Here is a 14042-nt window from a genome sequence, read left to right on the forward strand (position 1 = left end):
AGTTCTGCACAATTACCCCAATAATACCCCCATTACCCCTCCATTAACCCCCCAGACCTCCACCCTTCTGTCCTCTCTCTGATTATATCACTGCATTTATTCTGCTGGAGTTGGGGTTACTTATCTATTGTTGTTATTGTTATTTAGTTAAGTTATTTCATCTTTATTTCTGTCAATTTTTGAGCATGAAAATCATTAAGCAAGATAATAAACATTTACAGGTTTTTCTTTGGTCAACATGGGGATTATTTTGACAGAAAAGGTCTGGACTTGAAGCAGAAAGATTATCTTTCCTTTTAACATAATAGAATATACAAAAAGAACAAATGAAGTGTCATGAGGCTACACAAAATAATAATAATAATAATAATAATAATAATAATAATAATAATAGTAATAGTAATAGTAATAGTAATAATAATAATAATAATAATAATAGTAATAATAATAATAATAATAATGATAATGACTGTAATAATAATAATAAGAAGAAGAATAGTAATAATAATAATAATGATAATGATAATGACTGTAATAATAATAATAATAATAATAATAATAATAATGACTGTAATAATAATAATAACTGTAATAATAGCAATAATAATAATACTACTACTAATAATAATACTACTACTAATAATAATAATAATAATAATAGCTGCAATAACTGTAATAATAATAATAATAATAATAATAATAATACTAGCTGTAATAACTGCAATAATAATACTAGCTGTAATAACTGTAATAATAATAATGATAATGATAATGACTGTAATAATAATAATAATAATAATAATAATAATAATAATGACTGTAATAATAGTAATAATAATAATAATAGCTGCAATAACTGTAATCATAGTAATAATAATGATAATAATAATAATAATAGTGATAATAGTAATAATAATAATAATAATAGTAATAATAATAATAATAATAATAATAGTAATAACAATGATAATCATAATAATAATGATGATAATAATAATAATAATGATGATAGCTGTGAAAACAGGAAGTGAAAAGAGGCTAAAGAAACAGACAAGACCAATTTTAGTTTGTCATTTCACCTCATGCATGTGTGTTGTTATTATTGTTGTTGTTCTGTCTGCTAGGAAGAAAGTAACAAGTTTGTGAACCTCTAGGGAGTTAAAAGCTCTTCTGTATTGGATCCGATCTGGGAGTTAAATAACTAGTAGTCTGTGTAGAACACGTCTTTTATTCACTCTGGTGGTACCGGCTGGTACCGGCTGGTACCGGATTTGGTACCGGCTGGTGGTTCCTGCTTCATGTGACACCAGAACAAAACGTTCCAGCTCTTTTCAAAATAAAAGCCCTGTCCTGGTCTCCCTGATGGGGTTGGACCCCGAGGGCTGGAGTCCAGATCCTCTTTCAGGGATTTCTTCTCAAGCAGCTTCTGTTGGTGATTGCCGAGGTGCCCTTTGGCAAACCTGCAGCAACCTTGTTTCAGAGATCTCAGCCAACCGTTCCCTATTCCAGCTGGATCCAGGTTCCCGGGTCTGCTGGGGTCTGACCCCACTCTGTCCAGGTGAGACGGAGGTCACCTGGACGGGTCACCAGTCCACAACTAATCAACCTCAATCGCTTGATTCAAAATAATTTGATTGGTTTAAATTCTTAAAGCTTTTGTAACATTTACTGTTGGTTTTGTAATGTTACAAAGTTAGTTTTACTGAGTGATAACTTATTCATGTTGAACTATTTCCCTATAATATGTATATAATAGGGCTGGGCGATTTTGGACAAAAATAAAATGCCGATTTTTTTCTCTGAAAACCCGATTTTCGATTTCGATTTCGATTTTTTTTGTAAAACTACAAAAGACAATGGAATAAATTGTTTCAAATATTTTATCTTTATTTTTAAAGAAAAATAGCAAACAAATTTCCCTATTGGGAATGAAGTGCAATTGAAAAATACTGTAAATCCTCCTTGAGTTTAGATTTTCCGATTTTCCTTTTTTTAACATCGATTGTGATTAATAAATCCGATTTAGATTTAAAATCACACAGCCCTAATATATAATATAGTATATATCAGCAAACATCAGCAAACAAAAACTAAATGAAAGAGGTTCAATACTTTACAAATGTTGTTATAAATAATGTGGGCCAAGTACGGAGCCTTGAGGAACTCCACAACTCTGGTTCTGATCTGCTTGTCTGGAGCAGCTGAAGAGACAGACTCTCTGTTTACACACTGCAAAAACTAAAAATCTTACCAGGAATATTTGTCTTATTTCTAGTTAAAATGTCTCATTTTTAGTCAAAAAATCTCATTACACTTAAAACAAGACTCATCACCAGAAAAATAACTTGTTATTTGACAATTTTCACCTGTTTCAAGTAAATTTTCACTTGAAATAAGTAGGAAAATCTGCCAGTGGAACAAGATTTATCTTCTCATTACAAGCAAAAACTTTCTAACACTTCTAACACAAACACTTATTTTAAGTGAAAATCTACTTGAAACAGGTGAGAATTGACTAAAAATGAGACATTTTAACTAGAAATAAGACAAATACTCTTGTTAAGATTTTGAGTTTTTGCAGTGCAAGCAAACGTGAAGACGGGGTTTTTGCAAATCTCCACTTTGGCCGGAGTTTTCAGAAATGATGGTTTTTGGTGGAAACGGGGCCTCAGGTCCTGGGCTGGTGGTCTGACCGGAGGATCCAGTCATGGTTCTGGGTCTGGACTCCAGCTACACGGCTCCGGGCCAGCAGCTCCGGGCCAGCGGACCTGGACCTGGTTCTCGGTCCCGGGGATTTGGGGGATTAAGGCCTCGGGGAGCCGGATGGACGGATGAACAGAAAGTGCAGACAGGACAGAATGCAGAGCAAACAAAGCAGCAGCCGCTGGACCGTAAACCATGAGCTGGTTACAGACGGGTCTGCAACCATAAATGTTTTAGATCCATATTGGACCAAAAACACAAAAAACTAATATCTGGAGCCGCAAAAAATGAAAAGTCTTGTATCAGAATTAGAATGAAGGAACACATGCTGCATGTATCTATATTAGTTAGAACTGGGTCCTCGGCTAAAAATGTGTTTCCACGTGACTCTTTTTGTTATTGGACAAATTCTTGCTACAGAGCAAACATTCAGGCAATGAATGCAAATGATTCGCTCCAAGAAATATTGAATCCTCTACGGAAGAGTATCAGGGCCAGGCAGGAGAAAAAATATTTGAGAGAGGAAGATTTTTTTTTATTTTGCACTTCGAGAAAAAAGTCGAAATGTCGAGAAAAAAGTCGAAATGTCGAGATTAATGTTGAAATACAATTTCAAATATAGTCGAAATTTCGCCTTTTTTCTCAACATTTCAACTTTTTTCCTCAAAATTGTGTTTCAACATTAATCTCGAAATTTCGCCTTTTTTCTCAACATTTCAACTTTATTCACGACATTTTGACTTTTTTCTCGAAGTGCACCATAAAAAAAAATCTTCCCCTCTCAGATATTTTCTCTCCTGCACGGCCCTGATTCTCTTTCGTACAAATCTTCGTTAACAGAAATGTTGAAATGTAATATTTATCCTACACATTTTTACAGCGTTGGAAAACATTAAGAATGTTTGTGTCATGTTTGTCCTCCTACAGAAACCACATTAAAACAAAAAATATATTTCCCTCCCCCATTGATTTCCATTTGCAAACATTTTTGAAAAAGCTCCAGGAGCCACTTTTCTTTTTCCACGACACATTGGGTTTTCTTTTCCACGTCTATGTAGGAAAGTGGATCCAAAGATCTAAAGACTAAACTGGTTTAAAGACTAAACCAGAGAAACTACTGAAAACATGGACATTAAGGATCTTTGGTAGAACATTTCGTCTTGTTTTGGTCAACGAAAATGAAGACACATTTTAGCAGAGTTTTAATTCTGTAATCTACATTTTAGTCTTGTTTTTATTCCTCTATGATATTGCATTATATATTTAATTATCGTTATCGTCACATGACCAGCATCTTCGTTGCGTCTCATTTTCCTCAGGTGATAAAGGTTCATTGATGATATTTAGTCATAATTTTCATTGACGAAAGCAACTTTAGTCCGGTATAATTTCTTCTGTTGCCATTGGTAACGGTTCCTCCTGGTTGCTAGGCAACGGGGTTCGCTGAGCAGCAAACCAGGTCAAGTGTCAAATATTCATAAGACCGGCCGGTCCAGTCGGCCGCCGTCTCTGCAACCGCTGTCGTTGAAAACCTGCTGGTACTTTTTCAAGTCTAGAGGGTTCTGCTTGTATCTGGTCACGCCACCGGGCCCAATTATTCCACCCGCCCCCTTTCTGGTTGCAAGACAGTTTAGTGTTGTCCCGATCGATCGATCGGGCCGATCACGGCATTTTCAAAACATCGGTATTGGCCAAAAAGTATCGGGACATTCCTAGTTATTAATGTGTTTTATATATATTAAATCTTTTTATATATCGTTGCATTTAACGGCACTTCCGGCCGACGAAGTAAGCAAAACTAACATGGTTTCCATGTTTGAATTGTGAAATGTTCATTAATCTGTTCATTTTCATTAAGCTGCTGCTATTCATTCATTCATTCATTCATTCATTCATTCATTCATTCATTCATTCATTCATTCATTCATTCATTCATTCATTCATTCATTCATTCATCCATTCAGAATGTTGCACTAAGGTTAAGACAAAAAGTATTTTAATTTTCTTGTGTTAGTGAGTTTGACTGGATGTCATTCAAATACCTCTTTTGAAGTTAAATGTATTTATTTTTGTTATTGCACTATTCTGCACTTTTTGTTTTAGTTTTCAATTTCATGTTTTTACATTTTGTGGCTCCAGAGCTGATAATCTTTGTTGAAATAAATGTCCATGTTGGAGAGAATGGACAAGAAAAGAAACTTGGGATCATTTAGTTTTAGTCCTTTTTTTTCCTAATTCATTGCCAAAATGTATCGGAATTGTATCGGGAGCCAAAAAAAGTGATTGGATCGGGAAAAATCGGGATCAGCAGATACTCAAACTCAAGGAATCGGATCGGGAGCTAAAAAATCCTGTTTGGGACGACCCTACGGTTCTATACTTCCTCCTTTCTGCTGTCTCACTGAGAGATCAACCACCCTTTCTGAGCCACAACGGCCGATGTTTCTCACAGTGGCGCCTGTTTCGTCTGAGACGGCGTGAATCGTACAGTGTGAACGTAACGGGGGGGTTTCAGGTGGAAGTGGGACTGCATCCAGGATCAACCAGCCTTGTTGATGGAAGAGATCGTACAAGTGTATCCATGGATGATGCTGTATGCAGATGATGGTGTGATCTGTAGTGAGAGTAGAGTGGAGAGGTGGAGGTCGGTCCCAGCAAGGCAGAACCGTGTGGAAACCCAACTTGACCTGGCAGGACTGCGTTCAGAGCCACGGGATCTGTTCCAGATCAACCCCCCCAACCTTCATCTGACCTCAGTCGATTCCTCCACTAAGGTTCCATCACAGGAGCCTCCGAGTCCAGAGACGTTGACAACACCTCAGCACCAAGTTGAGGTTAATGTGGGCGTCTCCAGGATGAATCCGGTTCCTCCAGGTTCATTAAAGTCTAAAGATATTATCCACTGTCAGGATTTGACATTTCCCCCAGTTCCAGTTCTGTCTTGACCCTCCTGGTTCCCATCTGCCCATATCGTCTTCACCTGTGTCTCGTTATCCTCTGTGTATGTCTAGTCTAGTCTTTCCCTGCTCTTCGCTGGTCCGTACTGTTTCCTCGTTTCCATGTTCTCCTCGTCTAGTTTTCAGATTCATGTTTTTGGTCGGCCTTTTGATCCTGCTCGGCAGCGCTTTGGGTTTTGTTTTTGTATTTGCAAATAAATTTTAGTTTTTTCCAACTCCTGCCTCCTGCTCTCCTGCATTTGGGTCCACAACAAACCACTCTGTGACAATCCACCGTGTAAATATCGTCCTCTTCTCTTCGTAGATGTGATTGTGAGAGGAACGACGAATGGCTTCCACGAGGGGTTCCCTCCGTAAGTTCTGCTCAGATTCTGTCTCGTTGGAGGAGGGTGTGGATGTTCCTGGGGGGGTTATATTTATATTTTTATGAATATCTCTCTCCTCTCCCGTCAGGTATCCAGGGCGACGACAACCTCCAGTCCATGCTGGTGGGGGCGGTGATGAGGAAGATCAAGTCCCGCTCCTGGAAGAAGCAGAGATACTTCAAGCTGCAGGACGACGGCATGACCATCTGGTACAAGTCCAAGAAGGCGGGGAACGCCCACTCCACGTGTAAGAAACAGAAGAAGAACAATGTCTGGGCTTTTGTAGTCGCTACTCAAAGTTTTTATTATGTTCTCATTATTGCAACATACAAAACAAACATCAAATACAGCAGACAACATGGAGGACAAAAATAGCGATAATAGTAACAAATAAATAAATAAATAAATAAAATAAAATAAATATGAATTTTTATATATATATATATTTTATGGTCATCATTTTTGTAAATTGCTTTCTCTTCCAGTAATGGCTCACGTCACTCCACAAGTACAGTTTAAAAGTGCAATAACCTTCTCCCTCTAAATGCATCACTGGTATCTTTGTCTCTTTGCACTAGGGATGGGCGGTATGGACTAAAAAATGTATCACGATAATTTCTGGCATTTATCCCGATAACGATAAAAATGACGATAAAAAAATACCAATTCAACTACATCTTTGTAATTATAAATCTATCTCACTCTCAGATCCTCCATGTTTGTTACACAAAAACCTCATCAACGGGAATTTATCTATCTATCTTTCTTTCTTTCTTTCTTTCTTTCTTTCTTTCTTTCTTTCTTTCTTTCTTTCTTTCTTTCTTTCTTTCTTTCTTTCTTTCTTTCTTTCTTTCTTTCTTTCTTTCTTTCTTTCTTTCTCATTTCTTTCTTTCATTTTTCAAAAATGTTTTACCTTTTTTTTCCTTTTTTTCTTTTTTTTCTTTTTTCTTCTTTTTTCCTTTTTTTCTCTCTTTCTCTCTTTTTTTTCTTCTTTTTTCCCTTTTTTCCTCTTTTTTCTTCCTTTTTCCTTTCCTTTTTAATCTTGACATTTTGACTTTTTTCTCAAAATTTTGACTTTTTTCTCAACATTTCGACTTTTTTCTCAAAGTGCATAATGCAAAAAAAAAAATCTTCCCCCAGGTATAACTAATATAGAAACATGCAGCATGTGTTTCTTCATTCTAATTCTGATACGAGACTTTTCATTTTTTGCGGCTCCAGAAATATTTGTTTTTTGTGTTTTTGGTCCAATATGGATCTAAAACATTTTGGGTTGCCGACCCCTGGACATTAAAAGCAGCAAGACACAATTAAACAGTAAATAACAAATAAAATGAAATAGAATGATAAGAAAAGAGGTAAAATAATAAAAAGCACCAGTTGTTAGTCAGTAAGGGCAGTAGATCCAGCAGGTTCATCTCATTCTTACAATGGCAAGAATTACGTTTCTATACGGTCAAAACGTACAAAGACCGGGTCAATGGCAAGAAAGTGGCAAGTAAATAGGTAAAGGCAGGCAAGGCAAGCACTGAGCCCAATAGATCGGCTGTCTTTCTATCTTTATTTTCGGATTGTGCATATGGAGTCATGTTTTTGAGTAAACTGAGAGATGTTCCATGGGATTGTGGTTCCAGTCTCGGTGAGCGACGTGGAGCTGGTGCGCGAGGGCCACCAGAGCGAGGTGCTGCTCAGCATCGCCGACGAGTTCCCGGCCGAGCGATGCTTCACCGTGGTGTTCCGCGGTCGCCGCGGCAACCTGGACCTGGTGGCCGAGTCGGCCGACGAGGCCCAGTCCTGGATCAAGGGCATGAGGAAGCTGATCGAGAACCTGGAGAACATGGGGGAGCGGGAGAAACTGGACCAGTATCCTTCACTTATGTGGCCCCCTTTACCACCAAACCGGTTCCAGGGCTGGTTCTGGTTCACAACTCGTTCAACCTGGAACCAGCTGAGAACCGGTTTACTTTTTCCTCTGGCCCAGCAAAGAGTTGGTGCTACCTTTGAACCGGTTCTTCTGGCCGTCTAGCCAGTTCTTTGTCAGTGGAAACAGAAAACCCGGTTCCAAACTCAGCACTGGCCCAGAACCAGAACCTGAACCAGAACCTGGAACTGGTTTGGTGGAAACGGGGAACTAGAGTTTGCATTCAGTAGGCCTGTGTTGAAAAAAACGATTTTCCGATTCTAAATCGATTCTCATATACATCCTAAATATCGGTTCGTATGTCCAAAGATCGATTTTTTTTTAATCATTACATTTTCTCCTGGTGAACTTTAATCCCAGAAGTAATTTAATTCACACATCTGTGGTGTGAAACTATCAAACAATGAACATGGCGTCTAAGAGAAGCTGCAGCGTTAACAAAGCGCTGGTCTTGAAAACTCCTGAACTAAATGAACTTTTCTTTAGAGAAAATAACGGATATTTTTGCTTAAATTTCAAAATATTATATTAGTTCAATGAAGTTCATATTATCTATACTTACTATAGCTTTTTTGGTTTCTCTGTTATCGGACACAGTTTGTCATGAAATACCTGAAAAATGCTGCTGCTTCATGGCAACCTGTGTCTGTTGACAGAAAAAAGTACTGTATTTTCTGGACTATAAACCGCTACTTTTTCCATTAGTTTTCAACCATGCAGCTTATACAAAGGTTATTCTATTCTGTGGATTTTTCTTCCACCACTCGGGGCGCTCTAACCGGAATTAGAATCAAAACTAAGACAAAATAAATGCAAAGAAGAATACGCTACTTCTTCTTTAGCAGATAGAAGTAGAAGCAGATTTTAAACAGATAAATAGATAAATAAATACCGGTTATTTTCTCTTGGTTCTGTCCCGTTTTAATCAGCAAAGTTGCTGCCGTGTTAAAAGACACTGTTAGGAAAGATCTATTTAGGTACAAACATGTACATCATTTACAGTTCAGAATCCTTCTGTACATGTAGTAAATATCTAATCTAACAACATAAATATCTGCGGCTGAAATATCTCTTTTTTTTTAAATAGAGCGGATGCGGCTTATAGTCCAGAAAATACGGTAGATAAGCTAAAATGATTTGTTTACAGCATGAGATGTTGTAATTTCTTTATTTTTTTGCACTTTAAATGAATATTGAAAGGCCTATTTGAGTTATTTATTTCTTAGTTATTTCACAATAATTATTGTGAAATTATTATTTCACTAGCTATTTTACAGTCTTATAATTCAGGCAACAGCCCAAAAAATATTCTTAATAACACTAACCCAAATCAATATCGGATCGAATCGAATCAGATCTTGATAATCGATTCTAAATCTTAAGAATCGGAATCGAATCGATTCTTGACATTTGAATCGATCCCCATCCCTGGCGTTCAGATGTCTTCAAAGCTTTGACGGAATTCCTTGGACGGTGGTCCAACCTAACCCCCCAATAGGGTTATGGATGTGAGAAACGATGCCTTTTGAACCGGTAAATATGTTTATATTTTTTAAAGTAGGTTGCACATTCTTAAAGGGAGTTAATTGGAGGCGGACCCATGTTCGGAGCCGTCTAATCACCAGTGATGGTAGGGATACGGTCCGTCAGTCAGTCTGTTCAAACACCGTTTCCCCCTCAGCTTTCCTTAAGCGTTGTTCCCAGATGGATCAGTGACTGGTTCAAGAAGGCCGACAAGAACAACGATGGCAGGATGAACTTCAAGGAGGTGCAGGACCTGCTCAGGATGATGAACGTGGACATGAACGAGCACCACGCTCATCGTCTCTACACGGTGAGTCTTTGACGGAAACCGCCTAGCTCAGGGATCGGCAACCCGCGTCTCCAGAGCCGCATGCAGCTCTTTATCGCCGCCCTAGTGGCTCCTGGAGCTTTTTCAAAAATGTTTGACCTTTTTTTCCTTTTTTTCTTCTTTTTTTCTCTTTATTTTTCCTTTTTTTCTTCTTTTTTTCTCTTTATTTTTGCTTTTTTTCTTTTTTTTCTTTTTTTTCCTCTTTTTTTCTTCCATTTTTGTTTTCCTTTTTAATCTCGAGTTTTTTCTCGACATTTCGACTTTTTTCCCGAGATTGTACTTCAACATTAATCTCAACATTTCTACTTTTTTCTCGAAATTTTTACTTTTTTCTAGACATTTCGACTTTTTTCTAGACATTTTGACTATTTCCTCGACATTTCAGCTTTTTTCTCAACATTTCCACTTTTTCCCGAGATTGTACTTCAACATTAATCTCGACATTTCAACCTTTTTCTAGACATTTTGACTATTTCCTCGACATTTCAACTTTTTTCTCAACATTTTTACTTTTTTCTCGACATTTCGACTTTTTTCTCAACATTTTTACTTTTTTCTCGACATTTCAACTTTTTTCTCGCCATTACCACATCTGGGCCTATTCAGTTATGTGTCAGTGGTCCAGATGCAGCTCAAAGGTCACGTGGAGGGTCAAATGTGGCACACAAACTTAGATAAAACGTAAATAAGCTTCATAGCCACCTGTCCAGGTGAAATATACGCAGAATTACAGATGTGATCCATGTTTGGCCTAAATAATGTTTGTCATCTGGTTGTCTTATTGGTTGTATCTCAAGGCATCCCAGATGAATGCTTGGCCCTCTAGACTCTGGGTCATCAAGCTCAAGAGCTGGTTCTGACATGGGTTAGCTGAGCGTTGTGAGGGCCAGACGTGTCCCCAAGTCCCGGTGGAAACGCAGAACTGGTTGAGGTCTGGTGGACATGTGGCAACCACAAGCAGCTTGAGTAGCGGATCAATGCGAGCCACGTGCTAGGACTCGGGTCGGCTTGATCTTGGCCAGGACGTCGAGAACCGTGACCGTACGATGATGTGGCGGGATGTAGGCGTCGGCGGCGGCATGTAGAACAGTAATCAAAGGTTTCAAGTGAGCCGCTCTGGAGCTTCTATGTGTACCAGAAATGTTCCTGGTCATGATTCAAGAGAAGAGACCAACTTTGGACGTCAGTTGGGCAGAGAGAGGGTGGTGGTTTATTGCGATGTGACCCCGGCTGAAGATACCAACACTTTGAGAGATGACTTCCCCGTAGCATTGACCTCTGTTACCACAACTCAACCAAATCTGATTATTTCTCAGTCTCATACAGATGAGTTTCTCTGGGTCACATCAATACATCACCTCAAGGTGCATTTTAATTGTCTAGTTACAGTAGGAGACGGAGACGTAGGGTTTCTACGGTCACAGACTCTTTCTGGTTGCAAGACGGTTCTACATACTTCATCCTTGCTGCTGTTCAAGAGAAGTGACGAACTTTGGATGTCAGTGTTGCCAAGAGAGGGTGTGGTTTAATTACAACGTCCCCGTAGCGCTGACTTCTGTCACCACAACTCAACCAAATCTGATTCTTTCTTAGTCTCATACCGATTAGTTTCCTACTTTTTTGAAGAAGTTTTTCTAAGACGTTTTATTGGATCACATCAATACATCACCTCAAGGTGCATTTGAATTGTCTAGTTAGGAGACGGAGTCGTAGGATTTCTACGGTCACAGACTCTTTCCGGTTGCAAGACGGTTCTACACTGAGATTAACCACCGTTTCTGAGCCACAACGGCCGATGTTTCCCACAATCGCGCCTGTTTGTCCGAGACGGCCGGAACCAGCGTGATCGTAACGGGGGGGTTTCAGGTGGAAGTGGGACTGCATCCAGGATCAACCCTGTGTTGCTCCTTGTTGCCTTGTTGATGGAAGAGGTCGTACTAGCATCTCCATGGATGATGCTGTATGCAGATGATGGTGTGATCTATAGTGAGAGTATTGTGGAGAGGTAGAGGTCGGTCACAGCCAGTGTTGGGACTAACGCGTTATTTAGTAATGCGTTACAGTAACGCCGTTAGTTTTGGCGGTAACTAATACTCTAACGCATTACTTTTTAAATTCAATAACTCAATTACCAAACGGTGCAGCCTGTTATTTCTGGCTACAGTGAAGCTTTTTTCCCCACACGCCGAGACCAGAGGAGACGTAGTGGGTGTGTGTGTGCGTGTGTTTATTCAAAAACATGACGGTCATGACCCAAGAAAAGGCGAGTTTCTCTACGTGGAGATATTGTCATTACAGTAATCCCTCGTTTTCCGCGAGGGTTATGTTCCAAAAAGAACCTGTGATAAGTGAAATCCGTGAAGTAGCAACCTCTTTTTTTCTTTACAATTATTATACAAGGCTTCAAATTGCAGAGATCAGCCCCGCCTCGCACGTATTCCTGCTCTTCTGAGCCGCTGCACCCGATTCTGTAGCGTCTTTTTCTCCTAAAGCCGCGGTGCAGGTGTGTTTTTTCCAGAGAAGAAAATAGTTATGGGTCGTTGTTGTCGCTCTTTTTCTTCCTATAAACCGACATGCCACCATGTATTATATCTGAGACTGTAATTTTCAATTCAATTCAATTTTATTTATATAGCGTCTAATACAACAGAGTTGTCTCTAGACGCTTTACAGAGACCCATACCCAGAACATGACCCCCGAGCAGTTATTACATAAACAATGGCAGGTAAAAACTCCCCTAGTGGGAGAAAAACCTTAAGCCAAACAGTGGCAAGGAAAAACTCCCCTTTAGGAGGGAAGAAACCTTGAGCAGGACCAGGCTCATCAGGGGGGACCCTCCTGCCGAGGGCCAGACTGGTGGGTCAGGGACGGCAACAGCACAGCAGGCAGGTGGAAGCAGCAACGGGATGACCGGGGGTGGGGACCGCAGGCCAGCACACAGCTCCCGAAGCTCCGGCCCAATCAGCAAGTCCCAGGTTGGGGTGCAGGGTCAGGAAAAGACTTGTGCTCCGTAATGCAAGCTACAAGCCACCCACGGCCACCTGCAGGACAAAAGAGAGAAAAGGGAGGAGAAGGGGGGGCCAGCAACGGGATGACCAGGGGTGGGGACCGCAGGCCAGCACGCAGCTCCCGAAGCTCCGGCCCAATCATCAAGTCCCAGGTTGGGGTGCAGGGTCGGGGAAAGGTTGAGAAGGGGCAGGGCCAGGGAGAGGAGTCTTGAGGGACGAACATTCTCCCCCGCCCAAAAGGGGCCGTTACCCTGCCCCCCTCACTCCCACACTGCAGGTTCCGGTGTCCGGCAAAGGATGCTGCAACATGGACAAAAGAGAGAAAAGGGAGGAGAAGGGGGGGCCAGCACAAGAAACCACAGGAGCGACTCTGACACACTAAAGTTTACACTACCTAGAGATTTACCAACACCAGATAGAGGTTTACTAAACACTAACTATAGGCTTTACTAAACAGAAATGTTTTAAGTTTAGTTTTAAAGGTGGAGGTGGTGTCAGCCCCCTTAACCCAGATTGGAAGTTGGTTCCATAGTAGTGGCGCCTGATAGCAGAACGCCCGCCCTCCAAATCTACATTTAGATACTCTAGGAACTACGAGTAAACCTGCACTCTGAGAACGGAGAGCTCTGACAGGAACATAAGGCACTATCAGGTCTTGCAAATAATGCGGAGCTAAGCCGTTTTGGGCTTTATACGCAAGTAATAACATTTTAAATTGGATTCTGAATTTTACGGGTAACCAATGGAGCGACGCTAACACTGGAGAGACGTGGTCTCTCCTGCTGATTCCTGTCAGCACTCGTGCTGCTGCATTTTGGATCAGCTGGAGCCTATTCAGCAAATTACTTGGACATCCTGCTAACAACACATTACAGTAATCTAGTCTAGAAGATACAAACGCATGAACTAGTTTTTCTGCATCACTCTGTGAGAGGATTCTCCTAATCTTTGCAATATTACGGAGATGGAAAAAGGCTATTTTACAAACCTGATTGACATATGGTTTAAACGACAAATCCTGATCGAAAATAACACCAAGATTTCTCACAGTTGCACTGGAAGCCATCGCAACACCATCTAATCCCTTCCTAAGATGCTCTGGACCAAGAATGATAACCTCTGTTTTATCTGAATTTAGAAGCAGGAAATTTCTGGACATCCAGTCCTTGATGTCCCTAAGACATGCCTGAAGTTTAACTAACGGTTCTGTTTCATCCGGCTTCATAGACAAATAG

At 40.1% G+C, this 14042-nt stretch overlaps 1 protein-coding gene across 3 annotated transcripts in view; it reads left to right on the top strand.

Annotated features, from left to right (window-relative positions):
• LOC133425169 (1-phosphatidylinositol 4,5-bisphosphate phosphodiesterase delta-4-like) overlaps positions 1 to 14042 on the top strand; it is a 41970-nt gene that overhangs the window by 1009 nt on the left and 26919 nt on the right. The window contains exons 2-5 of one of the 3 annotated variants that reach the window (XM_061715853.1): positions 5965 to 6013; positions 6114 to 6272; positions 7660 to 7888; positions 9639 to 9780. In XM_061715853.1, the coding sequence (XP_061571837.1) occupies positions 5989 to 6013; positions 6114 to 6272; positions 7660 to 7888; positions 9639 to 9780 (555 nt within the window). In that variant the 5' untranslated portion in view covers positions 5965 to 5988. The remainder of the gene's footprint in view (positions 1 to 5964; positions 6014 to 6113; positions 6273 to 7659; positions 7889 to 9638; positions 9781 to 14042) is intronic. The other 2 variants (XM_061715854.1, XM_061715855.1) reach the window with 2 other exon arrangements.

The sequence above is a fragment of the Cololabis saira genome, chromosome 24, assembly GCF_033807715.1.
Source record: "Cololabis saira isolate AMF1-May2022 chromosome 24, fColSai1.1, whole genome shotgun sequence".
In the NCBI taxonomy this organism is placed as follows: Eukaryota; Metazoa; Chordata; class Actinopteri; order Beloniformes; family Belonidae; genus Cololabis; species Cololabis saira.